Source organism: Pyrus communis, chromosome 2 (genome assembly GCF_041283825.1).
Source record: "Pyrus communis isolate YQ-2024b chromosome 2, ASM4128382v1, whole genome shotgun sequence".
NCBI classification, from domain to species: Eukaryota; Viridiplantae; Streptophyta; class Magnoliopsida; order Rosales; family Rosaceae; genus Pyrus; species Pyrus communis.
In genome coordinates, this window is record NC_142566.1 from 696,017 (window position 1) to 722,351 (window position 26,335).

The following is a 26,335-nucleotide window of genomic DNA, read 5'->3' on the forward strand; positions in this document are numbered from 1 at the left end:
GAATTCCTTATTTTACAAGAAGCTTTAGCATGTGAAAAGTGCCAACCTTTTGCTATGGAAGAGAGAGAGAGAAGAAAGTTATTGGCACTCTAAAAGTTTCGTTATTTTGAGACTTTGTGGCTACAAGCCAACAATCAAGGATTTAAGTTTCGATTTTGTAGATGTATTGATAGTCCAAATTTAGAAAAATATCGAGTGAAAATATAGGTTTAAAACATAAAATAATGAATGTATTAAAAATATATATAATATAAAATTTCTACGCCAGTAAGAATTTTGAATTTGAATTATATTGTATAAAATACACTTTCTATATTTCTATTCCTTGTTGTTTGTACTTTATAACATACATGAAACCTTGATGGTATGATTTAAGTTTTTTTTAATTAAACAATGCAAACACATGCATGGTAGTTGAGACAATTGTTTTATGAACAGAACTTGGCTGCTAAAAAATCAGCAGCAGCTCCTGCTATTGACCAATCATAGATGGACACGTGTCTAAGTAATTGATTTTTTAATCGCATATTGGACACGTGTCCATTTGTAATTTGCTAGCAGTAGAAGCTGCTGTTGATTTTTTCAACAGCCAAGTTCTGTCTTTGTTTTATTGTCTTTCAATTTTAAATTACACTATTCAGATATTGACTAGCAACTATAAAAAATATTGTGATCGAAATTGCACCAAAATTTTCATCAAATTTTTGTTGAAATATCTTTAAATTTCTCAAATCTATCTCGATTGAACCAAACTATCAAAATTCTTGATATTACTAAAATATCTTTGAAGTTTCTAAGATATCCTGTATAGATATTGCTTCACCCATATTGATTATTGGCAACCCTATTTTACAGATGTATTGAGATATACTTTGGTAATATGAAGGATATTTTAATCTATGGTAGCACATGTAGATGCAAATTCCGTCCATTTTTGGATAGACGAAATCACACCTACAAAACAAAAATCATCGTTAGCTTAATTGACGAACACCCGAGAATAAGGGGAAGGGTGTTTGCCAAAGGGCCTTTGATGCCTAAATCATCACAAGCAACTAGGAGGAGAGGTTGTAGATCATGCTTGGCAGATTACTATGTTTTGCGAGTGTGGTGTATACCAATTTCCGTAGGTAACTATGAGAAGTCCTTGATGGGAAGTCTCTAGTAGGAAGTGGCGCCGGAGGGTGCGACACCCAAGGGGGGAATCCGAAGAGTGGACCCATGCCTCATCAAGCCAGAAAAGGCACGGTAGCACAAATAATATATCATGGGCCTTAAGGATGTACGTGGGCCCGAATGCCATTGACCTACAAGGCAGGCGTATGTTTAGCTTTTTAAGGTTAGGTGTGGTATGCTCACAATTCATGTGTCGTTCTCTTATTTAATGTGCTTAATTTATGTGTCATCGTAATTATCTAATTTAGTATGATACTCTTTTTTTTTCCACAAATCTTAAAAATCACATGATTGTCATCCAAAAGCCACGTGTACCTCCGAAGTCCAGATCCAAGAATGGGAAACCCTACTAAATAAGCCACGACCCCAATACTTAATTAATTAATTAATCTCCAACGGTCGAAAAGTTGGTAAAACCCCACCGACGCCACCAACGTTCGCTCTCTCTCCCGTAACGGTTACTTCTTCTTCTTCCACTGTCCACCTCTTCAGCTCCAAAACCCAACAAAACCCCCTACTCTCTGTCTCCCTCTCTCTCTTGCAGTGGTTGTTGTACAGCTTGCTTTCTTTCTGGGTTTTTGTCTGTGAGAGTTATGGAACCGGCAAAAATAGATTGGAAACGTTTAGAGTGGAGATTCACAGAGGACAAATACTACGAGCAAATAAACGCCCCCAAGTGGTTCGATTTCTTGAACCCCAATGACAACTCCGTCGACGATCAGGCCTGGTTCTGCCGCCCAGGTACCTTAATCATTCACAAATTATACTTCAACCCCTTCTCTTTTTCTTTGTTTCGAATTTTGACTCACTCATGATTTGCTTGGATTTTTTTTTTTTTTGTAAATTGCAGAATGCAAGCATCCGAAGACGGCTGAAGATTTTCTCAAGTCATCACCTCCCAAGGTTTCTTCTTTTCCAGCCTTTCTTTCTTTTTGGTCGGTTTTCTGATGAGGGTTTTGTTTATTTTATATTTCATTCTTGTTAATCTGCTTGGTTGCTAAGAAAATGTGATGGGAAAGATTGAAAATTGAAGATTTCCATTTTCCAGCCTAAACCCTTTTTGTATTCGGGATAAGATTTTATTTTCGCTTTCGTCTTTATTTTCCTTAAATTTCGAAGTTACCCCAGCATATATTTTGTATAATTCTCTCAACTTTTACCCTTTCTAGAGTTTCTAAATTCTAATTTCTTTGTTTGTTGATTTGGGAAAGGTTCCGAGGTCAGCTGTTGTTTCTGAAGTTTCTCCACTTGGTGATAAAATCCAGAGGTAACAAGAAAAACCCATGAATCCTTTTCTTTCACAGTACAGTTTTAATTCAAATTCAGCACGATTTAACTTCTTTTTTTGGCTGATTCAGAGATGTGAAGTTAAAGAGAAGGGGATTGAAGCAATCTTCGATTTACCCAACTAATAACTCAAGATTCAAGGAAGATGGTGAAAATCAGAACCCCAATTTATCAACCCCTCCAATGAACCAAGCTAAGGCCATGAAGGCAACAATCAAATCAAGCACAGCGAAGAAGCAACCAATTGAGAGCACACCGCCAAACAATGAGGTGCTTCCAAAGCTGAGAAGCACGCTGTCTGCAAGGAATTTATTTGCGGGGAGGGATATTCTGAATCAGATTACAGACTTCTGTTCTGAATTGAAGAGAATGGCGATGAGAGCGAGGGAGAGAGAGGATGTGGAGAATTCAGATGTGAGGAAAATCCCAGCGGGTTTGAAGGAAGAGGTAGTGAAGAATGAGGAGTGTAACAGTGAGGTTTTAAGGGAGTTGAAAGGGAGGGAAACAGAGAGAATGCCACTGCTTGAGGTGGGTAATGGAAAAACTGAGAGGCAAACTGAGACAACTCCATTGCTGGAGGTTAATAAAGGGAAAAATGAGAGGCAAGCGGAGAGAACGCCATTGCATGGGGTAAGCAAAACAAAGACTGAAGGAATGGAGGGGAGCAATACCGAGGAGAAGCAGACGAGGAAGAAGTAAGTTTGTTCTTTTTCTCTATGTATTTGTGTGTAATGAAAGCCTCGATATTTGTGCACAGTTGTACGCCTTGTTCTGTATGTAAATGTGTGTTTGCATCTGTGTTTTTATGGCGTGATCATTTTCTTTTTCACTTGTTATGGTGAAAACATACATATGGTGCAGTTAAAATGATGATCATATGATAACAAGGCAATATACCTCCATGAATGTTGAAACATTCTGGCTTTGATGATTGGATACATATCGTTAACTTTTGATGATCACCTTCTGCAGAAGAGATGATGAGGCAGAGAACGTCCCAATCCCTCTAAGTTTAGAGAATGTCAAGTGCAAAGGAGGCGAGAGCTTGTTGCAAATCCGCACCAACCCTCCCTCTCCTCAATGCTTTTCTGCCACAACGCCCTCCAGCAACATCACACCTTCAAAAGCTTCCAAGTCCAAGCTGATGGTACGTACCTAGCTGCGTCCTTCTCCTTCTTCATATTATATTCGTTCGCTTAATCACAAGGTGAGAGAAGAATTGCATGAAGAACTAAAACTATGGTCTGGGTTCTTTCCCTGCCGATGATACCCAAAAGTCGGTAGGGAAGGAAATATAAGCTAGCTCTTTGGTCCAGTCAAGTCTATCTTTAACTTGACTGAGATATTCGAGTCTTTCTTGCAACTCAAGCTTGTTAGTACTAAAACTTTGGTCCAGTCAAGAAGAATTTCAGTCATGCCTAACCAACATTAGTAATTTGCTTGAGATTTACAAATAGATATTTCATCCCATAAGCGTTAGTGCTATGATTCCACAAACTCTAAACCATTTTTTATTTGACTCAACTTGCTGCCCCAAACTTAGATCACATCGTATATCCCTGCTAATATTTATCCAAGTTATGTCATTTTTCTGATTGACTTGTAACTGAATGATGATCAGGAACGGGGAATCCTTGGAGAGGTAGAGCAGAATAAAAAGGTGGTGAGCAAGGAGGATTCCACAGAGAAAGGTAAACCTGCCTGTATAGTCGATGGAAGAGAAGCAAGAGCGTTGGATGTTTTCTGGTTTTTAAAACCTTGCACAACACTTTCCGGCTAAAACATTGAGCAGCAAATTACATCCATTCTTTCATTCTTTCGATTCTTTTTCTAAGTTCTTTGTTACCGTTCGTTAATTGTTTCACCCTCGTGGTCTATAGTTTTAATTTGCTTCGGACAAATCTAGCTTTGCTAAATAAAACTGTACTGAGCACACCCACACAATAATTGTACTGAGCTCAGCTCCCATCAATAAGCTTTCGATATTCAGCATTGAGTTTCATACACCGTAAGCCTTTTGTTATGACATTGTTTTGGTTCTCTTGATCTGGTGAAGGCCAAATTATGAGTTCCATGTAGTTTGGCGAAGTTCTACTTTTGAACATGTAGTTTCAAGTTTCCAAATTTTCACATGAAAATTTGGATATTTTAGAGGTCTGAAACACCTTATTAATGAAAATTTGGACATTTTAGAGGTCTGAAACACCTCATTAACGTCCTCTCACGTGCTTGTCCAAGAGACAATGTGTTACAGATATCACTTTTTCTTTACTTCTAGAGTCTTATCTGCCATATAACATAGACATATTTTGATGGTCCAACGTCCAACGATACTATTATTCTATACCATAAGAGTGAAAGGTAAACCCGTCACATCTAATAGTTTAAAGAGTTGACATACGACACATTATGGTGTAAAGTTTCACATGACAAATGTTTCTAAAATCGTAGGCCTCACTTGTTAAGGTTCCCTTTCGTTTTTCTTAGGTGTGGTACCAACTTCAGATGTCAACAATGAACCAACAATGACCAACCGCCAAACCTTCTCAAGAATCTCAACCTAATCCACATAGAGATAAAAAACCCACCTCACATCCCATATTTTTTTTGTTCTTTTCGGCCTTGGCTACAAAGCCCACAATTGAAGGCTCCCAGAAAAAAACATTAATTTTGTACTTTTCCGCCGTTTTTAGTCAAATACAGACAGATTCAAATTTGAAACATCTTTTAAGATTTCATTTCGAATGTATACAACTAATAGTAAAAAGATTCAAACTTGAGACCTCTTATGATCTTCAAAGATTGAATCTCATTAATATACTAACCGATATAATTTGTATCTTAGACGACTCTCTCACTATCGATGTGTTATTTATTCTCATAGTTTTTTTTCTTTTGGTAAAACTGGGGCCAAAAGACCCAAGAAAAACAACTAACTATAGAACACTCTTCCAGAAAAGTACTATTAACAAAACGTTCTGCGGAAGCCCAACTACATCCTCAAAGATCAACCCATCCACAAGAGGAGAGGCTCATAAAAAACATGAAGACCAATGTCAAACTCATGGCCTAGTTCTGCCATAACATCAGCCACTCTATTCTTCTCACAATAAACATGTGAAAACGAGCAAATCCAATCCCTCCGCAATAGCTCTCGGCAAGCAGTAATGAGATGAGCAAGAGGGTGAAGTGAGGAATTAAAATCCATTACTAAAGTAACAGCCACAACAGAGTCCATTTCAACTAGCACTTATCTATAACAATCTCCAAGCAAGAGAGCGGCCGTGAAAAAGACCCCATAACTCAGCATTAAGCACACTCCCCACACAAACATTTATAGTGAAACAAGCAATCCACTCACCTGCAGCAGCACGTAAAATACCATTAGCACAAGAGCAACCCTTGCCACTCTTTATACTTCCATCCACTTTCGACTTAGCATAATTAGGGGGAGGAGGATCCCAGGCTAAATAAATCTTATGCCTCACAGGCTTTAGCATCAAAATTTTGCACCTCAAACCACACTTTAACGGCTTTAAAAATAAGAATCTGAGGTCGACTAGGGAAAACAAAACCGTGCGTATCTAGACAATTCTCTAACTATCAATATGTTACACATTCTAATAGTTAAAGCCACAAAGTTCACTCTTCGTTCCTTTGTTCTTATATTATCATCCTATAGTTTCCGGAAATTTAGGGCTCAACTTTGAATACTAATCCTCAAAGACATCTATGAAGCATGACATATGAAACTCTTGACCATCCAACTCTAGAAGCAACCGGCTTATAGCTCGAGCTGCCAAGATCATTGATCCTGAACTCTGAGCCTCAAAAGTCCTGTGTTCGATTCCCCTCGATTTCAGTTGTATAACAACAACAACAAAAAAAAAAAAAAAAAAAAAAAAAAAAAAAAAAAAACCATCCAACTCTAAATAACTTAAAAAGCTATGAAGCTCATAACCATAGTTTTAACTCAAATCATGACTATTATGAGTCTAGCTGCCCGTGAAAACCCAGAATCTAAAATCCAGATTATACCATGTATATGTAACAATTGAAGGACTTACATGACATGGATGCTGCGACTGTCCAATTGTAAAAGAACATATGTAGTTTTTGTTCACATATGTTGGTAGACACAAGAAACTACTAAAATGGCGGTATACCAGTACCATATAAGTTGCACTAAAATATGAGAGATGGAAATAAAGAAATAAAAAAACAGAACATCCCTGCAATATGCCATGAAAATATTCTCATGAAATGATGAAATTACAAGACAGCATTTTTACAACATCAGCAAATAATCGGGCCAGCAAAACACCAACAACACAACCACCACAATCACCAAAACCAAACTCTCCATCACTCACACCTTATTTACCACAAAAAGGAAAAACAAAAACCAAAATCTGAAACATGTTTCAGAAGTGAAGCTAGGTGATATGTAGTTGACTACATGTACCAACTGAAATCAAAATCTTTATATATATATATATATATATATATATATATATGCGTGTGTGTGTGTGTGTATCTACCTTGTGGTTCTGCTGCAAAGTAAGTAATCCAAGATCCTAAACCAAAGATGTCGGACACGTGGGTAGACCCTATTTGTGTAAGCTCTTGATTCGGAGAAGAGTTCCTCCATGGTCTCCACGAAGGGGTTTAGGCTTCTGAGTGGAGGCACGTAGAGAGTGAGAGGCACTGCAGAGAAGGCCACTGTGAAGAACAACTGCAACACCACCATCTATCTATCTATCTATCAATTCAAATGAAAACCCACAAAAATATGATCTCAAAGATTGGATTTTGATTGAAACCCAATTGAGTTTTGAAGAGTGTGATGCAGAAAAGAAGAGGGTTTTGGAGAGAATTGTTTCTCGAAATTGGAGGTAGCTGGAGAGTGGGTGGGGAGAGGGAGCGAGAGAGGGAGAGAGAGAGAGAGAGAGAGAATGGATAACAGAAGGATTTTTTGGGAAAAGGAAGAATTGGAAAATGTAAAATGTCTGAATCTGACTGGTTGTTGGGTGGGGCTGACTAACTTTGTTGGCGGGGGATTTTGATGTTTGGCAGCTCGGTGTCGGTGTAGAGAAATTTTTAATTGTGACAGGAACACGGATGATATATCATTTTTTTATGTAAATAATAGGAAATTTTATTTTTTAAGTTATTAATTTTTTTACACATATATCTCACTATTTATATAACAACACGTGATTTATCATCCCATGTACCGATGAAAAATCTTCCATCAGTGTACAGCCCCTTATTATTCGATTGGGCCAAGATGAGAAAGGATTAAGCCATGCCTGAGTTCGCGTAATTGTTGGCTTTTCTTCTTCTTTTTTCTTTGGGTAAAGTATACTTTACCACCTTAAGTTTAGAATCGATTTTAATTTCTTACAATATCTTTAAAACATTTTAATTTCATATATCAAGTACTATTTTATTTTAATATAATACATTCGTTACATTTTTCATCCATTGATCCGTTAAGAGCTAACGTAACTGCCATATTAGTATCATGTGGCTACCAAATGTGTACCATGGCAATTTTTTTTTTAATTTAAAAAAAAAACCTGAATCTTCTCCAACAAAAAAAAAAAAAAAAACTGAAAACGCAGAACCCACCCCCACCTCCCCCTCAACTAGACCTGGCAAACGGGTCGTGTCTGTCGTGTTCGTGTCGTTTTCGTGTAACACCTGTTATCTTAACGGGTCGTGTCGTGTCACACCCGTTATCTTAACGGGTCCTTAACAGGTCGTGTCACTTTACCCAACGGGTAAAGTGACCCGACCCGTTATGACCCGTTAAGAAAAAAAAAAAAAAATTTTAAAATTTGCACATACCACACATTGCGACATAAATATTACTTGAAAACATTAAAACATTTCTCGTTCAAGTACTATATCTACACTAGAAAATGAAAGCCTAATAAAAAAAATAATACATACACTACTAATCTATTACAAATATTAAATGTGCAAGGATAAAGAGTTTTTGTTTTTAAGATTGACTATCACTTAGAGTTTATTTATACTTTTATTAAGTATAACATAAGATTTTGTGGTATCCACTTGTGTAAATATTTTAAATTGAAGATCAAATTCATTCATTGTATTCATATAGGGTCAAGGAGTGTAGTTATAAAAAATCATCAAAATCGGAGTTAAAATAACCGTTAAATCGTGATTTTTCGTTTATAACCGTTGAAAAGCTTTGTCCCGTTACTTGATCTCTGAATGTTTTTTTTTTGTGATTTTTTGCTGATGTGATCTCCAAGCATATACAAACAATTTTGACGGTTTGGATCGTTGAAATTAGTTTTGGAGAATTCGTAAAACGATAGATTGACTAACACTTAGAGTTTATTTATACTTTTATTAAGTATAACATAAGATTTTGTGGTATCCACTTGTGTAAATATTTTAAATTGAAGATCGAATTCATTCATTGTATTCATATAGGGTCAAGGAGTGTAGTTATAAAAAATCATCAAAATCGGAGTTAAAATAACCGTTAAATCGTGATTTTTCATTTATAACCGTTGAAAAGCTTTGTCCCGTTACTTGATCTCTGAATGTTTTTTTTTTGTGATTTTTTGCTGATGTGATCTCCAAGCATATACAAACAATTTTGACGGTTTGGATCGTTGAAATTAGTTTTGGAGAATTCGTAAAACGATAGATTGACTAACGCTTAGAGTTTATTTATACTTTTATTAAGTATAACATAAGATTTTGTGGTATCCACTTGTGTAAATATTTTAAATTGAAGATCGAATTCATTCATTGTATTCATATAGGGTCAAGGAGTGTAGTTATAAAAAATCATCAAAATCGGAGTTAAAATAACCGTTAAATCGTGATTTTTCGTTTATAACCGTTGAAAAGCTTTGTCCCGTTACTTGATCTCTGAATGTTTTTTTTTTGTGATTTTTTGCTGATGTGATCTCCAAGTATATACAAACAATTTTGACGGTTTGGATCGTTGAAATTAGTTTTGGAGAATTCGTAAAACGATAGATTGACTAACGCTTAGAGTTTATTTATACTTTTATTAAGTATAATATAAGATTTTGTGGTATCCACTTGTGTAAATATTTTAAATTGAAGATCAAATTCATTCATTGTATTCATATAGGGTCAAGGAGTGTAGTTATAAAAAATCATCAAAATCGGAGTTAAAATAACCGTTAAATCATGATTTTTCGTTTATAACCGTTGAAAAGCTTTGTCCCGTTACTTGATCTCTGAATGTTTTTTTTTTGTGATTTTTTGCTGATGTGATCTCCAAGCATATACAAACAATTTTGACGGTTTGGATCGTTGAAATTAGTTTTGGAGAATTCGTAAAACGATAGATTGACTAACGCTTAGAGTTTATTTATACTTTTATTAAGTATAACATAAGATTTTGTGGTATCCACTTGTGTAAATATTTTAAATTGAATATCGAATTCATTCATTGTATTCATATAGGGTCAAGGAGTGTAGTTATAAAAAATCATCAAAATCGGAGTTAAAATAACCGTTAAATCGTGATTTTTCATTTATAACCGTTGAAAAGCTTTGTCCCGTTTACTTGATCTCTGAATGTTTTTTTTTTGTGATTTTTTGCTGATGTGATCTCCAAGCATATACAAACAATTTTGACGGTTTGGATCGTTGAAATTAGTTTTGGAAAATTCGTAAAACGATAGATTGACTAACACTTAGAGTTTATTTATACTTAGATTCACCACTTCTATTAATTTTCATTTTTCCCTCTCTTTTTTGTTTCCTTTTCAACTTTTTCTTATCATTTTCACTTTTCCCTCCAACATCTTTCCCTAATTGAATTCCCTCACTTTTTTGTTTTATTTTCAACTTTTCTTAACATTTTCATTTTCCCTCCATTTTTTTTTTTCAAAAAGGGCGGCAAGTTGGCAAATGGCAATGGCAAGAAATTGATTATTGAAATTTGAGAATGGAAACAAATCACATATGAGTCCTGACGCATCAAATTTCAATGGATGCAAAATCATGCAAATATGCAATGCATGATCATGCATATTAAATTATTAATTAATAATTATTATAGTTTTTATAAAATTTAATATATATATATATATAATTAGTATAGATAGACTTAATATTTTGGGGGTATAATTATTATAGTATATATAATTATTATAATTATTATAAATTTTATAGTTAATTTAATATATATATATATATATATATATTTATTATAATTTTTAGGGGTATAAAATTGTAAAATTAATGTATATAATTAGTACAGTATTTTTTGAGGGTTATAAAATTATAAAAATAATATTCTGCTTATCGTGTGTCGTGTTTACCCACGTGTATACCCGACCCAACCCGTTATCTTAACAGGTGCTTATCGGGTTACCCGATAAGACCCGATTCGTTATCGTGTCGACCCAAACACCTGTTAATTTCGTGTCGTGTCGTGTCGGGTTATCGGGTCGTGTCAGAAATTGCCAGGTCTACCCTCAACCCCTCCCCACCCCTCTTCTCCCTCCCGAGCCTCCCAACCACCTTCCTCTCCTCCCCTCTCTTCACCTCCCCCCCAATCCAAAAACACCCCCCATCCCACCCCCACCCCCACCTTCCCCGAGCCCTTTCTCCTCTTCACTTCGTCCATGGGGTCGTCGGGCTTGTCCACTGGGTCTTAATTGAAGGTGACATAAATCACTGTGGTGGAAAGTCGTAATTGAAGGCGACATAAATCACTGTGGAGAACGAGAGAGAGAGAGAGGGGGACTGAATTGGGGGTGTTGGATTTTTTTTATGGGTGTCAACATCTTGTCTTCATAGTTTTTGTTGGCCTAAAGTTTTGGGAATTCTATTGGCACAAGGGTTTTTGGGGATTGGGCAAAAATTCCTGTAGTGAAATTCTTGCGTTTGTAGATGAGAGAAGGGAGAAAGGGGATGGGGGTGAAGAGGAGAAAGGGCTCGGGGAAGGTGTGGGTGGAGTGGGTTTTTAGATGGAAGGGGAGGTGAAGAGAATGGAGGAGAGGAAGGTGGTTGGGAGGCTCCGAAGAAGAGGGGTGGTGAGGGGTTGTGGGGGTGGGTTATGCAATTTTTTTTAATTTAAAAAATTATTATTTTTGCCACGTGGCACACATTTGGCAGCCACGTACTTGAGGTATGAAATTGAAATGTTTTAAATATATTGTAAGAAATTGAAATCGACCCTAAACTTGAAGTGATAAAGTATAATTTACCTTTTTTTTTTCCCCCAAAGGATAAGGCAAATTTTTATTTTTTAGCTTCATTTCTCATGATACCCACGTTAATGTTCTTTATACGTTTATTAGTAGTTGTACTCATAATATGAATGTGCTTATTAAATAATTTTTCGCCTTTTAATATGTTGTTGGTATTATTAAATGCTGTTTTTAGATAATTATTTTGTCTTCGCAATATGGAAATAAGATTTTAATATTGGAGTCCTAATGTAAAGCATCTAAGTTTTATTTAAACGAAAGATGTGCACGGTGCACGCATTATTTCTAGGTAGGAAATTTCTTGACCACTTGGTCGTGTGGATGGCATGAAGACTTATATTTCTTAGTTTCAATCAGAATCCTTATGAGTACTGTTTCTAAGGAAAACTAATAAAAAGAACTTGAAAATTTTGAATTTTAACGAAAAATACAAAATCAAAGGTAAAATAAATAGTATTAGAATTGAATTTTTAGTGTTAAAATGTGGTTTTTCGTTGAAGTGAACAATACCAGAAGCTTTTCGTTAAAGTTCCTTTGTTTCTATCTATTATTATCCAAGGACAATCAAATTATTAATGACCAGACGAACCAAATAATAACCCACACGTGTGAAATGAAAAATTCCCTTATCGTTTCAAGTCTTCGTATTGACATATACCAAAAAAATTTGTTGAGTATTGCCAAGATCCGTATAAATGTTGTCGACACGTCTTACAACTAAAATGCTGTAGAGATATTTCTAATGACGTTTCATCAAATCGGTATGTCTATCAGACATTCGAAGTGTCCCAAAAATCTCTACAAGAGCAAATCACAGGGAAACAAAACGTAATTAACCCATATTGATACTCTTAGTCCACGTGTTACGCTGCCGTGTTAGTAGCACACAAAATCAGTACCACTCGGTAGTAATGCGATGTAGCGTTCTCGCCCGGATGGCTAATTACCATTTACTACCCCTCTCTCCCTCTCTCTCTCTCTCTTTCTAGCTTTCATTTTTCGAAGCCGGTGTTTGGCTAAACAGCGGAAAGTAGAGACGACTGCGCGAGAGAGAATCACACAGAAACAACAAAAAAAAAAAAAATTAGGGTTTATTAACAATGGCATTTGCTTCTCGAATCCGTTCGAGCCTGCCTCTCGTCACCAAGATTCTCAAATCGGATTCAGTCTCCGCCGCCGCCAACGGATCCATTGCCCACCGCGCCGTGCTTTGCCCTACTTTCATCAATTCTGAGGTAATGAGATTTCAAATTTCGCAGAAATACATAGAACGGGTAAAAGTCATACAGTTCTCCTCGTTTTGGGCGTCTGATCTAATTTTTTTGCTTTCTCCGCTTCATTTTTCCCCAAAAGATAGGATTTTTATTGATTAATTAATTAATTTTGTTTATAATTTTGTATTTCGTATTTTGTTTCTAGATAATGAAAAATCTGTGTTACTGGGACAAACATTTTGGTTAGGATCGTTAGAAATTTTAGAGATTAAAATTTCTTATCAAAATTTGATTAATTTGTTGCTTCACATTGTTTTCAACCAAACACAGCTTTAGCAGTATATACAGTGTGTATCTGTGCGTGCGTTTTTCTTAAATATGGGTTTGAGGAATAAGCTTTAGGAGGCCGTTATCTTAAGTTGAGTCGAATTTTCAGAATGTGGATTAATTTTTTCGTATTTTGTATTTGTAGCCATTCAGGAACTTTTCTACCGCGCAAGGGAAGAAGGAAGTGAAGGTTAAGGTAATTGAACTCGTTGGTTTTCGACATTTTCTAGAATTATATGTGCTCAGCTCATTATTTTCATTTAAAAGACAGATTATCATGGCAAACACATATTATTGTGCATGGGCTTGGAAACTTCACGCCTATTTTGGATTTTTCAGTTCTTTTCATAAAGTATGTTATATTGTAGTATGCGTATTGCATAATTAACAAAATGGATTAGGATGTCACTTATTTAGTTATAACGGGGCATTGATAAAAAGTGCATCATTTTCTGTTACAAATTACATTAAGATTTATAGACGCATAGCTAAATTACGTGAAGTTTCAGTAAAATAGAACATAAACTGATGTACGTGCTTACTGCGTCCGAATTTGCTTATACTGATTAGGTCTGTATTGATTTGTTCTGCCATGTTATGCCAGGTGCCTCTGGTTTTGTTTGGGGGTTCTGGGAACTATGCCTCTGCTTTGTACATTGCTGCAGTAAAAGCTAATGCCTTGGAAAAGGTTGAGTCTGAGATTTTTGCCATTGTTGAGGCTATGAAGAAAAGTCCTACCTTTTCTCAGTTCACAAGGGATTTGTCAGTGCCAGCAGATACTAGAGTGAAGGCAATCCATGAAATTACCGCTGAAGCTAAATTTTCAGAAATTACAAAGAACTTTTTGGGTATGATTATTGCCTCTTGCTAGTAAAAAATTGTGATGTCTTATTATTTTTCCTTTTCCTTGTGTTCTGATATCAGCAGTGATGAATTATACTTGCTCTGAAAATTTCATATATCTGTGTGCTGTTTTGTGAAAATTACATCCCTGTATGACTGTTCAAACAAATATGACCACCTGTTGACCATGTGTTGCGTGTGTTTTAATTTGGATATGCCAAAAGAAAGGGAAAGTATATTCACATGTCTACGTGTTTTCCAAAAGAAACACTATAAGGTGTCCTTCGTGTCAATTGTCAAATATGCTCAGAAGTCATAATGTGTATCTTTTAAGGCGCTTAGATGTGCTTTCTTGCAAGAGTTGTATGCCTCTTGGGAGACTTTTTCGTGTTAATGCCCCTAAGGTCGAACATCTGGTTTGGCTTGAATTCTTTGGAAATTTAAGAAAGAGCATCAGACCAAGCACAAGGAAAGTCAGATGTGCTTCCTCCCAATAGAAAGTTAAAAACAATATAGCCTAATCCCATATCATTATCTTCTTTAGACCATCTCCAACCCTTGGCCTAAAACCTAAAATTTTTAGCTCAGAAAATTTAGGTTTTAACCTAGAAACAGCTTTTCTGCTCCAACCTTTCTGGCCTAAAATTTTAGCCCCAGATTATTAAAGAATGAATTTAGACTAATTTTTTTTCTTAAAGTAACTTTTTTAAAAGAAAAAATTATGTAGACTATCCTAATTTAATTTTATGAACATTTTAACCGAAAAATATTTAGATTCTGACAAATACTGAAAAATCACTAACCGACACCATGAAACTCGTTAAACACTATGAAAAAAATATGAAACACGTAAAAGATTTTTTTTTTATTTACTTTAGCCGTTAATTTAAATTTGGACCATTAAATTTTTTTTTTTTACCATTGAATTTCATCAAATTAGATTTTAACCGTTGGATTCAATGAATTTATAAATATAAAACTGAATAAAATATACATATATAGTGGGCCAGCCCCACTAATCCTGGGCTAAATCTGGCTTTGTTTTAGGTTTTAGGTCCAACTTTAAGCTTGGGTTGGGTTGGATTTTTTTTTGGGGGGGGGGGGGGGGAGATAGAAGCGGAAAAATAGGTTATAGGCCAGGGTTGGAGATGGTCTTAGGCAGCCTCAAATTCAAATTTTAGGCAGTTCTAAACCTCAAAAACTCTACTACTTTGTATTTTCTTTTCTTTGTCCATTTGTGTGGCCAATTTTTTATTTTACTTTTTTCTTTATCTGGAGTATTTGGTCGAACTTATGTGAAAGAACCTAACAGAGAAAAATGATATTTACAATCAGCAACGGAGTAGGGTATTTTTAATCATGTATGTATTATAAATATATGATGGATGTGTTAGCAGCTGTAAAAGGATTTGGGTTCTGATTTTGATTTTTGTAAATTGTTCCTACTGGAGAGGTCTTGGCTGTAAAAGGATCTATATACATGTATATACTTTTATTTATTTATGCATCTATGTTTTTTTTTGTTTTAGTTGTCTTGGCTCAGAATGGGAGGTTAAGGAACCTTGAAACCATATCAAAGAGATTTGCGGAGTTGACCATGGCACATAAGGGAGAAGTGAAAGCTATCGTCACATCTGTCATTGTAAGTTGTAGTCCTTAAATGGTAAATTCATTTTTCTAAAGAGCATTACTTAGACTGCCTAAACAAGGCCCTACTGCAAAGGAAGAGGGAAGGTTACTTGGGTAAGTGATATGATCGCTTGAGTTGGTGGTCTGTCATTTCTAAATTGACTGTTCAATGGTTGTGCATGTAATTGTTAACTGTAAGTGATCTATATTATAGACTGATATTTGGTTTAAAATTTAAATGAGGAAACCATTACTCTAATAGCTCCGAAATGCAACGTTTTTGGGTGAAAGTAGAGTGTATGTAAAAGTTTTCTGATTGTGAAATAAGAAATGGTTGCTTGCAACCAGGATAGGTTTTTGTATTTGAAATGGTTGGAATTGACCTAGTGGTTTTTGTATTACTAAATAATTTTTTGTTGTTATCTTTGAAAGGATTTTTAATTCATGGGACTTTGTCTAAGCTGTTTATGAAATATTTGGAAGAAGCAAAGATAGCAATTTGTATCCCTAAAGAATGTTCAACAAGACCTGTAAATAAAAAAGTTAATTACAAAACTATGGCTGTTAGGCTCTAGTGAATGGTTATTCTCGAGTATAAAAGTAGGCTGCCTACTTTGGAGTGAATATTAAAACAAATTGATCAATAGCTATTTAAAGAAATGGGGTGTGCACAACTATGCTGGCCTGTTCTGGAGCCCTGACCTTTTGGGGCCAGTTATACGTTTACTTACTTTGTAGCTCATTTTTGTTTCGCTTTTCTTTGACTTTGAGGGGCTATGTATTTCCCTTGTTATCTCTTTGGGCGACGGAGGTACCACTTACGCTGTTTTTGCCTAAGTAGTTACCCTTTTGATGATTTGTGCTTGTTTGGGAAACAAGGGAACCTAATAGAATGATTACTATGATATGTGTATGTGTTTGATTTGTGTTCTGTTTTTGTACTGTATTTTGAAGTGTCATTTGTCATGGCATGATTAAAATTAAGGTGCTCCTTTTGGTATAATTTTCATGGAAATGATATTTAATTGACTAAAAAATACAGAACGATGAAATGTATATTTTATTTCATATTTTCCTGTCTAATTGTTATTCTGTGATCAGCCCCTTCCCGCCGAAGAGGAGAAAGAATTGAAGGACACACTGCAGGAATTAATTGGACAGGGGAAGAAGGTCATTCTTGAACAAAAGGTATGTACTGGTTTTTCCGTCTGCTCTTCAATTCACATATCTTTATACATTGGATGGAAATCTGATTCTCTGTTTCACATGCAGATTGATCCTAGTATTTTGGGTGGGCTCGTGATAGAGTTTGATAAAAAGGTGTTTGACATGTCCATTAAGACTAGGGCACGCCAGATGGAGAGGTATTTGCGGGAACCTGTAAACTTTGACAACCTCTAAAAGGTGTTTGAAGACTGAGTCTGCGATCTCCGCCCTTTTTCCTGTGTTCGTTATAGTCAAAATTCTATGAAGGAAAAGAAAGATTTGTTTTATTTTGTTGCTCGGACCTTGTTTAAGAGATGGAAAGCAACTTGATCGGGATGCCATCTATTTGCAAATAAAAGCTTCATTTTTCGGGTGTGTTGTGGGAGAACTGAGGGACTTCCCATTCTCTCTGATTTGATTCCTTTCCACGTTTGAAGTTACAGCTTGTTCAAGTTCTGCTCAATTGCTCCACAAGTTTTATATCGGTATTTTTGATTCGTGACACTCAATTTCAGGCACATTAGGGTGGCTTCTATAGTTGCCATCGCCAAGGCTCGAATCAAATGTTCGATCTTCAATGCTTTGAAAAGAGGAGGGTAGGCTGCTTGGGTAGTTTGATGACTTGGCCCTAATGTATATGTAGTTTTGCCTGTCTAATCCTCTGTTGCCCTCGTTTCGATTGCGTGAAGAGGATTTGTACGTCTTTTAATAGGTGATGCCACAACAATGTGTTGCGGAACAATAAATCAAGTGGGCATAGAATTCAAAGCAGGTAGACATTACGGCTAAAGGCTTTGCCTAAGGAGTTGGGTTTTAGTTAGAACTAGGGGTGTAACTTAGGTTGGGTCAACTTGAATTCATCTATGCTTAACCTGATTTCAAACTTGATCAGATGGATTAGAATAAAGGAAAAACTTGTCCAAACCCAACCTAACCTCAACTCGGTCATTTATTGGGTTGAATGGATGGATGCCTTATCTGCACCTATAATAAATTCTTTTTTTTATTATTTATTAAATAGAGAAAAAAAAAATACAAACAAAGAGCGGGAGGGCAAGAACCTTACCCCTCCTATAAAAATAGAGCTTGTTCAGCTAGTACACTCTAAGAGACCATAACAATAAAAATACATGTAGAGAAAAACTGAGAAGCACAAGCTAAAGTCAGTGACAAAGAAGAAAAAGGAAAACTAAACCTTTTTTGCCCCACACAGTGAAAACAAATCATCAAGGACCAAACCAGCAAAACCTAAAATTAGGTCATGAAGAAATGTTATAAATGTAAGCAGAAGCCGCATAAGGAGGAGAAGAACCTAATATAAACTCTCAGAATGATCCACGTTGAAATTAGTCAAATTATCAGCACTCTGAAAATATGAGAGACATGAATGTGCATGTGGGAGAGGAGCAAAGGCAATTAATCCAATGAACATGTAGACGCAAAGGACTACTAAAGAAGAATCACATTCAATCCCCAAAAAATTTCAACCATTTTCCTGAGCTTAATCCACGGCATGAATAATCGCATGCAATTCCACTTCTAAAGAATAAGCAATTCTGATTGAAGATGCAAAACAGCCTAAACAATTGCCAAAACGATCTCGAAAAATACCCCCAATCCCTGCCAAACCAGAGGCATCACGAGCCGCACCATTAGTGTTAACTTCACCAATTCCGCTTTATATGTAAGCTAGGTACAATTGATGACTTCAATTGAAGTAAGTTGTTTTATTTGAACAATGAATGATAATGTTGATTTTACGTTTCTTTTGGTTGAAAATTTGATATTATCTTGTAATTTTATTTCAACTTTGTATCTGCCAACCTGCTCGAGTTGCACCTCTATTTAGTAATCGCACGAAACATGTTGAAGCTGAGATAGACTGTTCGTTATGGATAGTTTGGCATCACGAGTATTGTTCCTGTCTGTAACTGAGGAACACATAAAAAATTTGGTAGTATCTGTCAGTCTCAAAGAGTTTCAGTTTTGGCGCTTCACAAGATTGAAATCTGAGATCATACGTATTCTCCATTACTGTATAAATCTATATATAGTTCGGCTTCAATGATGGTATTAGTGTGACTTACGCGACTAGTCATAGATTAGTTACATATTTTTTTTTTTTGCTAGTGTAAATAGCTTCATTGCTTCAATTTACACATAATATGCGGCCAAAATTTTTTTCTACATATCAGATCTTGTATGAACTTTTTGCCCTTAACCTTTTTCCCCTAAAAAGTGTGATGATAGAAACTCCACCGTCTATCTACCTACAAAGTTATAAAGGTTCAAAACCAGATGTGGGGATCAAACCTGATAAATCTCTCCACCTTTTTCTTTTGCACATGAGTTTCGTGAGTATCGCCTTTTTCACTTATGATTTGTTGAAGCACTTCAAGAAATTTGGTCTTTTACAAACCTCGCCAGATTTCGAAGACAAGATAGATCTATTCTCAGTGATACACACACTTTTTGTAAGGTTTAATTTGTAGGACAAGTACAAGGTGTGTAAGAGTGAATATTATGAATTAATGATGCGGTGAGTTGGTCTTTCTTGTCTTTGTAACCAAGTGAAGTAGTGGAGTAGGGCATGTTTGCTTGGGACAGGCTCAAAAGCATGATATAGATGTGTGTGTGTGTGTGTGTGTATAATGGATTTTGCTATCCTTCCTGGGACAGCTGTAGAAAAGATAGAGGGCCTTTTGCAAACACTTGAGTAGCTTGAGAGTTTTGCACTCTCAGTTTTTCCCAGAAAAGAAGTGAAATACATTAATGTTTTTTGGTAAAAATACATAGGTAATTGAATTTTCTTGAGATTATCTCTGGAGTTGAATATGACTGCTTATGAATAATCTGTTTTGCCATTTGGCTTGGAAAATGACTGGGAAGTCGCAGCTCTTAGCATGCAGGGACTGGAGGATTAGGTAAGGACACAACATGGGATAGAGAAATCTGTGGGTATATTGTACTTTTGATGGCTACAAATCATGAATGATATATTCCCGCAGTTAAGTTTAACTTATATTTTCAGGTCTATTTATTATCAGAAATCAGTTAAGGGAAATGATTTGTGCCGGCACTTTTTCATCTGATGCACACTCTCGTTTTTTAGCCATTGAATTGAGCAAAGGAGTGTCAGAATAAAGAATTTGTGTTTAGAAGGTGACTAGGTATTCAGTTATGCACATAGTCAACTTGACAAGATATAACGCGGATTCACATAAGGCAATGTTGCCAAATAGTCTAACAAGATTATAGACCTTAAGTATAGAATATATATTCTATTTGCTTAGATAAGTATCAGACTGTGAATCTAAACCACACAAATCAAGCAAAGAGCCAATTTTATGGCTTAGTTCATATTTACGGATATAGTTAAAGATAATTTTTTAGTCAATCGTTACACAAGGGCTGTGCGAATGTTGCAAAACACTGATGGCATGTTCAATCAAAATCCTTTAATTTAACAGTGATAAAACGAGAAAATGTAAGATCACGAGCTATATCTATATCTGCTGAATCCATCTCTATACCATATGCTGGATGCCTTTCACTATTACAGTTGATTAATATAACACTAGACTTTTTTTCTAACAAATAATTAGTTAAGTCATGCAAAAACAACCCGTCTTTTTTTTCTTTTATCTTTTTCTTCATTTGATTTGATATCTTGGGTTAGGGTTTAAGCTTTCTGTTTTGGTCGTAGGTTTCTAAGGGCTTTAATTAGATGCTAATTAAGGAACTATTAATAATTTTCATTTACTTTGAGTCTGGCCAAGGAAAGTACTTGAACAATTTGCTGTTTATTGCATGCCAGTAGTACCTGGGGTAGTAGATGTATAATGTTCAATTAATTTAATTTGATTTGGTAGCTGCGGAACCTTAACTTCTAATATCAGATTGAGAATGCATAATTTTGACCAAAGAGAGAACAACTGTAATTGATATCCGAAAGTGAGAGTTTGCTTCAAAAGCATGTTTGATATGATTGAGTTATCCTCAATAAGTTTCATGCAACCACTTAAACAATCCATAACCATCACAAATTATTTATTAATTAAAGTACAAATTACAAGTATCAAAAGTGCAACACTTTGCCTAGTGTACAAAGAGCACTCTTGTTCCTTCTCTCTCTCTCTCTCTCTCTCTCTCTCTCTCTCTCTCTCTCTCTCTCTCGGTCGGCATATAAACTTCAAATTCACGTATAGGAGGGGAGGGTTTGCGTTCTGTCTTTGACTCTTTCTTGTCTTTTTTGATGATTCATTTTTCTTCACTCACAAGGTAATCATGTATCATCTTTTGTATATTAGACATCTACTTTTTTGCTTCCACTTCACATAATAATCTCTCTCTCTCTCTCTCTCTCTCTCTCTCTCTCTCTCTCTCTCTCTCTCTCTCTCTTACACACACACATATGGGAATGGAGCCACGGAGGTCCCCCTCCAATCCGTTTCCCACTCCACCCATCGACCAACAAACATGTAATCTTTCTCTCTCTCTGTAAAATTTTTGATATGCATATTTTAAGCAAACCCCACAACCATCACTATCATCATCACCATTACCACCCCATGAAGCCATCTTATCATCATATATAGCATTCTTTTAGATCTCCATCCATCAAATTAACCACTTTGAACAACAAAAAGGAAAACCCTAAGAGAACAAGTCTAGCTAGCTTGCAATTACAATGAGAAAGCCAGAGTCTATGGAAAAAGACGACGTCGGTGGAGCGAAAACTATTAGCAAGAAGAAGATGATGATGAACAAGCTTAGGAAGGGGTTATGGTCACCGGAGGAAGATGAGAAGCTGATGAGGTACATGTTAACCAATGGACAAGGCTGTTGGAGTGACATTGCAAGAAATGCGGGTCTCCAAAGATGTGGAAAGAGTTGTCGTCTTCGTTGGATCAATTACTTGAGGCCTGACCTCAAGCGTGGTGCATTTTCACCCCAAGAGGAAGAGCTTATCATCCATTTCCATTCAATTCTTGGCAATAGGTACACTCTCTCCTTCTCTAAGCCGCAGTGTTTATAATGCACAAATATACATATATGATGATCACCTGTAACTGTTTTAAAAATCCCCGCCTAGGCGCTAGGTGGCTGGTCACCATCCCGATTAATGTCTAGGCATTTAAAAATTAAGAAATGGTGCCTAGATCTGCTGAGACACCCATCTAGACCGCTTAGGCACCTGCCTAGCCCGTCCAGACCCGCCTAGATTACGACTAACTTAGATAGATAACTTTCATTTTGCATTTTATTTTTTTTTCAATAAATTGTAAGAGACTTATTGAATACTTAAATGAACACACATTATATGCTTGTTCTTCATATTTTCATTATGTTCCAATACTTCATAATATATATGTCATTCTTTTTTGTAGTTTATGATGAAATTATATATAATTTAGGTATAAACAAGCACTTATTTACACAAAATATAATAGATTTACTTAAATCCGCCTAATCTGCCTAGGCGCTAGGTCCCAGCCCACCGCCTGACTAGCTCCTAGCATCTTTTAGAACCTTATTAATTATTAAATTTATGTATTAGAATGAGGATATATCTTTCAAGGAAAGATAATAAATTTCAAATTTTCTATTCAGCATCTAGGGTTGTAATGTTATGTTCCCAATAGTTTGAGACTTCACTTCTGTAAAAACATTTCAGCAGTAGTTATATATAACTATCAGGTTTATAACCTAATAATTAATAAATATGGTCAACATTTACATAATAAATAAGTATTTACGTCGCTGAATAGAACGATCAAGAAAACATTTTCTTATATATATGGCACCTTAATATTCAAATCTAAAGTGTTATATGTGCAATATATCTAAGCATCATCTATGCAGATATTTTCCACATGCATATGCCTCATTTTGACGGGTTATTGAAGTTCAAAATTAAAGTTCATGGTGAAATCAACATTAATTACCAAATGTATAAGCACATAATATTGGATATTAGATTACATGATACAACATTATACTTGTCTACATGCATATTGAGTATTATAGAAGGGTTAAATTAAGTTCTAACGTCCAAAGTGCATTCACAGTTGCACACTGAGAAAAAGAAAAAAGAAAAAAGGGAGGTTTCAGTGTGTTTTTCTGTGCCAGTTCTACGGATGCGCACAACCATTAGGAATTGATACATGCTTCAACTTGGGGACGAATTGTAGGCCCATATTCTAAATGCCACATTTTAAGTTTGATTCCTGGAGCTGAAGAATTGCAAGATGGTGGTTTGGGGGAGACTGAAATGTCTCTGTGAGTATTTCTTGCCCTCGAAAGGGTAGACTGCCAAGGGAAAGCCATCAACTGATCTTCTTTTAAAAGAAAGAAAAAAAACTTAGGGTGCATCATGCGTGTTTAAACATTGAAAGTAATCTTAAAATTAACTCATTTTGTTGGTGTCTTCCATAGCTGCTTTCAGAGCTGAATTGGGAATGTAGGATATATTTACACACGCACACATACTATATTGCATAAGTGCTTAAGCAACTAAACATCCATGGCATTTCAAGCCATGCATTTTGTTTTAGTCGTATAAAAGTCATGCACATATAAATTGTTTGATGTGTATATAAAAATTAGTTAGCTATTCATATAGTGGTGCTTTCTCTTTTTAAATGATGAATACGAAAAACAAATAGTGATGTACTGCGTATCTTTCTTGGTTAGTTTTTATTATATGTCCTAATTAATTAGTTGAATTTGTTTTTCTTATGATTAATAAAGGTGGTCACAGATTGCTGCACGTCTTCCAGGACGAACGGACAATGAAATAAAGAATTTTTGGAATTCAGCCTTGAAGAAAAGGTTGAAAAATAACAATATGTCCACGTCCACATCGTCACCAAACGATAGTGATTCTTCAGATCCTAGAGATCATGTCGTTGGAGGGACGTTTATGCCCATGCAAGACCATGACATGATGACCATGTGCAACATGGACTCATCATCCTCATCATCCACATCCATGCAAGCCATGGCCGTTAACAGCAACCCATTGTTCAATCCTTTCTATATGCTTGACAATCGTTACGACATTGCCCATGCAGACGATATCGTCCTAAGTCCCACATGCTTCCCACACTTACCAAACCTTGAAGTTAATCAGGAGCATTATGGGGATTATGGAAACTTAGAGGGTGGTCATAAAATGGGGTTAGAAGGTGACCTTTTTCTTCTTCCACTCGAAAGCAGAAGCATTGAGAATAATCTGAATGGTCAGTTGGTAGCTGATAATATAAGCAAGAAGAGTATTAGCAACTACCACTTCCATAATAGTTGCTTTAATAACACGGAAATCGGCTTTAAAGTAGATGAGGAGGAGGACATGTTTGGATATGAAAATAATGTTGGACAAGGAGAAAACGTAAGAGTGGGAGAATGGGATTTCGAGGGTTTCATGCAGGATATTTCCTCCTTTCTCTCTTAAAGAGGAGAGCAGAGCTACGTAAACTCGTATTTAGCTAAGGCATTTGCAAAACAATTTTTTGTGGCATTTGCTTACTTAGCCAAACAAAACCTTTGGTGCATACATGAAATAATATTGTTCCTTCGGAGATCAGAAATGTCAAAAGTGATGTTAGTAGAGAATAGAATATAAGATGGCTTGTAGTTTGTTAATTTTGTTGTACACAAGAGAATAAAAAAGTTGGAGGTGGAAGTTGTTAGTGAAAAATGAGAAGGAGGAAATTTCATTATGTAAACAAACGTTAATAACGAGCAAAGTAGATTCAATATATTTTCAATGTTCACTGCCTTTCTCTTTTATATTTTTATTGTTCATATACAACGATAATCTACACCAGATGCGAGTGCGAATTTATATGCCTTTTATTAATTTATCACAATAGAGGTTTATGAAAAGGTAGAATAGAAAGGATGAATGACATCAACTTCCCCAAAAAGTTCAGTTAGATCATATGTCTCATCTAATTCTTCATAAAGAACTTCTTGTTCTGCCAATGATTATTTGTCAAATAAGATGGAATATTTTTTTTTTTTGGTAATAAAATAATATGGAATATTAACAACATGTTGATGCACGAAATCAGGTGAATCTCAAGTCAACGTAGAGTGTGGTGTAGAGACTTTTGCGAGGATGCTCTGGTTAAGAGTAGACAGATATAATAAGTATCAATGGCATCAGTATGGTTCCGGCCTAAAAACCTCCAAGGCTTAAGTTAGCAAAGTATGTTTAAGGTGCCACATGGACGAGTTTAATTGTAGCATAGTGTTTAAGGGGTAATAGTGGTTAAACCTTTTGAAGGAGTAGAGGTTGCCCTATTATAGAGGCAAGCTAGTGCTTGAAAGATTAGCTGCTGAAACAAGAACAACACACTTTTTTGGCTTTTTTTGTTTAACTGCTAAAATATTTTGCCATCTTAACTTGGAAGGGCAATATATGTGTAAAATGCATGTTGCTTCTATTTCTCAGGGAAACAGACCATTTTTTGCAACCAAATCTTTTGTAACAGCTTTGTTCAATGTATATAAAACTCGAGTTGCTTATCTTACCAGCTCCGTTCACCCATCTATCCCTTTTGTTCATTTATGATTATGCTGGATTTTTTTTCTTCAGCTTAAGTGTGTCTTATTCATGTGGTTAAGGTTAGTGCATTCAAGTCCCTCAACAACGCGCTGGCATTTTTATTAGTATTAATACTATAGATTAATGGAGTGTATGGTTTAGGTTACACAACACAATCAACCATCCATAATAATTTGATATCAAACTCAACAAGCTTAAAACCGCTAACTCACACCATTAGAACAAAGTACCAGATGCTCTCTCTCATAATTCAAATTTATATAATTAATTTCCATAAAAAATCCAAAAAATGAAGAATAAAAACAATAATACAACAACTAAAATTCTAAGGGCCTTGTTTAAGTTTAGCATTGGGCTTCCGAAATCGCAGGCCTACCCTGTTATTTCATCATTATCAATGTACTATTATATAATTTATATTAATGTAACCACAATAGTGTTTAAGCTGTTGCAGTCATAATTATGATATGAATGGATTGTGTAAATCCTAAATTTTTTTTTTATGAGATTCTATCATATCTTATCTTTTAGATAGTATTATAGTTCAGTTGTAATCCTTATTGCATAAGGCATTTACCTTCCTTATTACTATAAATAGAGGCACAAAAGGGTGAGATAATACACACCTTGGAATTGCATCAAATTTTTTCTCTCTCCTTGACATCGCACCTCTTTCTCTGATAGGATTCTGCCATGTGGGCTAATAAGATGTTGACAGGTGTATAGGGTTGTTAGTAGTTGTTTAGAGAATAAGAGATAAATAGCAAGTTGTAACAGATGGGAAAGCAATTACTAAAAAGTTGTTGCATTTCTGTTTGCTATTCTTTGTGCAATTA

The 26,335-nt window shown here is 35.6% G+C and overlaps 4 protein-coding genes across 5 annotated transcripts; 3 read left to right on the top strand and 1 right to left on the bottom strand.

Annotated features, from left to right (window-relative positions):
* The first annotated feature begins 1,616 nt into the window (after positions 1-1,616).
* Positions 1,617-4,467, top strand: LOC137748907 (uncharacterized). Its single transcript, XM_068489099.2, has 7 exons — positions 1,617-1,633; positions 1,721-1,917; positions 2,027-2,079; positions 2,388-2,443; positions 2,535-3,158; positions 3,436-3,610; positions 4,085-4,467. The coding sequence occupies exons 2-7, from the start codon at positions 1,770-1,772 to the stop codon at positions 4,241-4,243; spliced, it is 1,215 nt and encodes a 404-aa protein (XP_068345200.1). The 5' UTR covers positions 1,617-1,633; positions 1,721-1,769; the 3' UTR covers positions 4,244-4,467.
* A 702-nt stretch (positions 4,468-5,169) lies between these two features.
* On the bottom strand, positions 5,170-7,464 carry LOC137748760 (uncharacterized). 2 transcript variants are annotated; one of them, XM_068488941.2, is made up of 2 exons: positions 7,005-7,457; positions 5,170-5,824 (listed from the first exon to the last, which is right to left on the bottom strand). In XM_068488941.2, the coding sequence occupies exons 1-2, from the start codon at positions 7,211-7,213 to the stop codon at positions 5,821-5,823; spliced, it is 213 nt and encodes a 70-aa protein (XP_068345042.1). In that variant the 5' UTR covers positions 7,214-7,457; the 3' UTR covers positions 5,170-5,820. The 2 variants fall into 2 exon arrangements, with proteins under 2 accessions (XP_068345042.1, XP_088536056.1); XM_088679930.1 differs by lacking the exon at positions 5,170-5,824 and adding an exon at positions 6,678-6,838 and having other exon boundaries at positions 7,005-7,464.
* Positions 7,465-12,642: 5,178 nt separating this feature from the next.
* LOC137747592 (ATP synthase subunit O, mitochondrial) lies at positions 12,643-17,296 on the top strand. The gene is made up of 6 exons (XM_068487727.2): positions 12,643-12,940; positions 13,392-13,442; positions 13,851-14,094; positions 15,619-15,731; positions 16,820-16,906; positions 16,991-17,296. The coding sequence occupies exons 1-6, from the start codon at positions 12,806-12,808 to the stop codon at positions 17,117-17,119; spliced, it is 759 nt and encodes a 252-aa protein (XP_068343828.1). The 5' UTR covers positions 12,643-12,805; the 3' UTR covers positions 17,120-17,296.
* Positions 17,297-21,538: 4,242 nt separating this feature from the next.
* LOC137746669 (transcription factor MYB83-like) lies at positions 21,539-24,702 on the top strand. Its single transcript, XM_068486669.2, has 2 exons — positions 21,539-21,925; positions 23,678-24,702. The coding sequence occupies exons 1-2, from the start codon at positions 21,615-21,617 to the stop codon at positions 24,378-24,380; spliced, it is 1,014 nt and encodes a 337-aa protein (XP_068342770.1). The 5' UTR covers positions 21,539-21,614; the 3' UTR covers positions 24,381-24,702.
* Positions 24,703-26,335: the final 1,633 nt, after the last annotated feature.

Bases quoted from the DNA above. Each gene is read 5' to 3' on its own strand.
- LOC137748907 (XM_068489099.2), top strand. From the start codon at position 1,770: ATGGAACCGGCAAAAATAGATTGGAAACGTTTAGAGTGGAGATTCACA. The intron at 1,918-2,026 runs GTACCTTAATCA...TGTAAATTGCAG, and splicing joins GGCCTGGTTCTGCCGCCCAG to AATGCAAGCATCCGAAGACG. The intron at 3,159-3,435 runs GTAAGTTTGTTC...CACCTTCTGCAG, and splicing joins GAGAAGCAGACGAGGAAGAA to AAGAGATGATGAGGCAGAGA.
- LOC137748760 (XM_088679930.1), bottom strand. From the start codon at position 7,213: ATGGTGGTGTTGCAGTTGTTCTTCACAGTGGCCTTCTCTGCAGTGCCT.
- LOC137747592 (XM_068487727.2), top strand. From the start codon at position 12,806: ATGGCATTTGCTTCTCGAATCCGTTCGAGCCTGCCTCTCGTCACCAAG. The intron at 15,732-16,819 runs GTAAGTTGTAGT...TTCTGTGATCAG, and splicing joins CTATCGTCACATCTGTCATT to CCCCTTCCCGCCGAAGAGGA. The intron at 16,907-16,990 runs GTATGTACTGGT...TTTCACATGCAG, and splicing joins AGGTCATTCTTGAACAAAAG to ATTGATCCTAGTATTTTGGG.
- LOC137746669 (XM_068486669.2), top strand. From the start codon at position 21,615: ATGAGAAAGCCAGAGTCTATGGAAAAAGACGACGTCGGTGGAGCGAAA. The intron at 21,926-23,677 runs GTACACTCTCTC...TGATTAATAAAG, and splicing joins CATTCAATTCTTGGCAATAG to GTGGTCACAGATTGCTGCAC.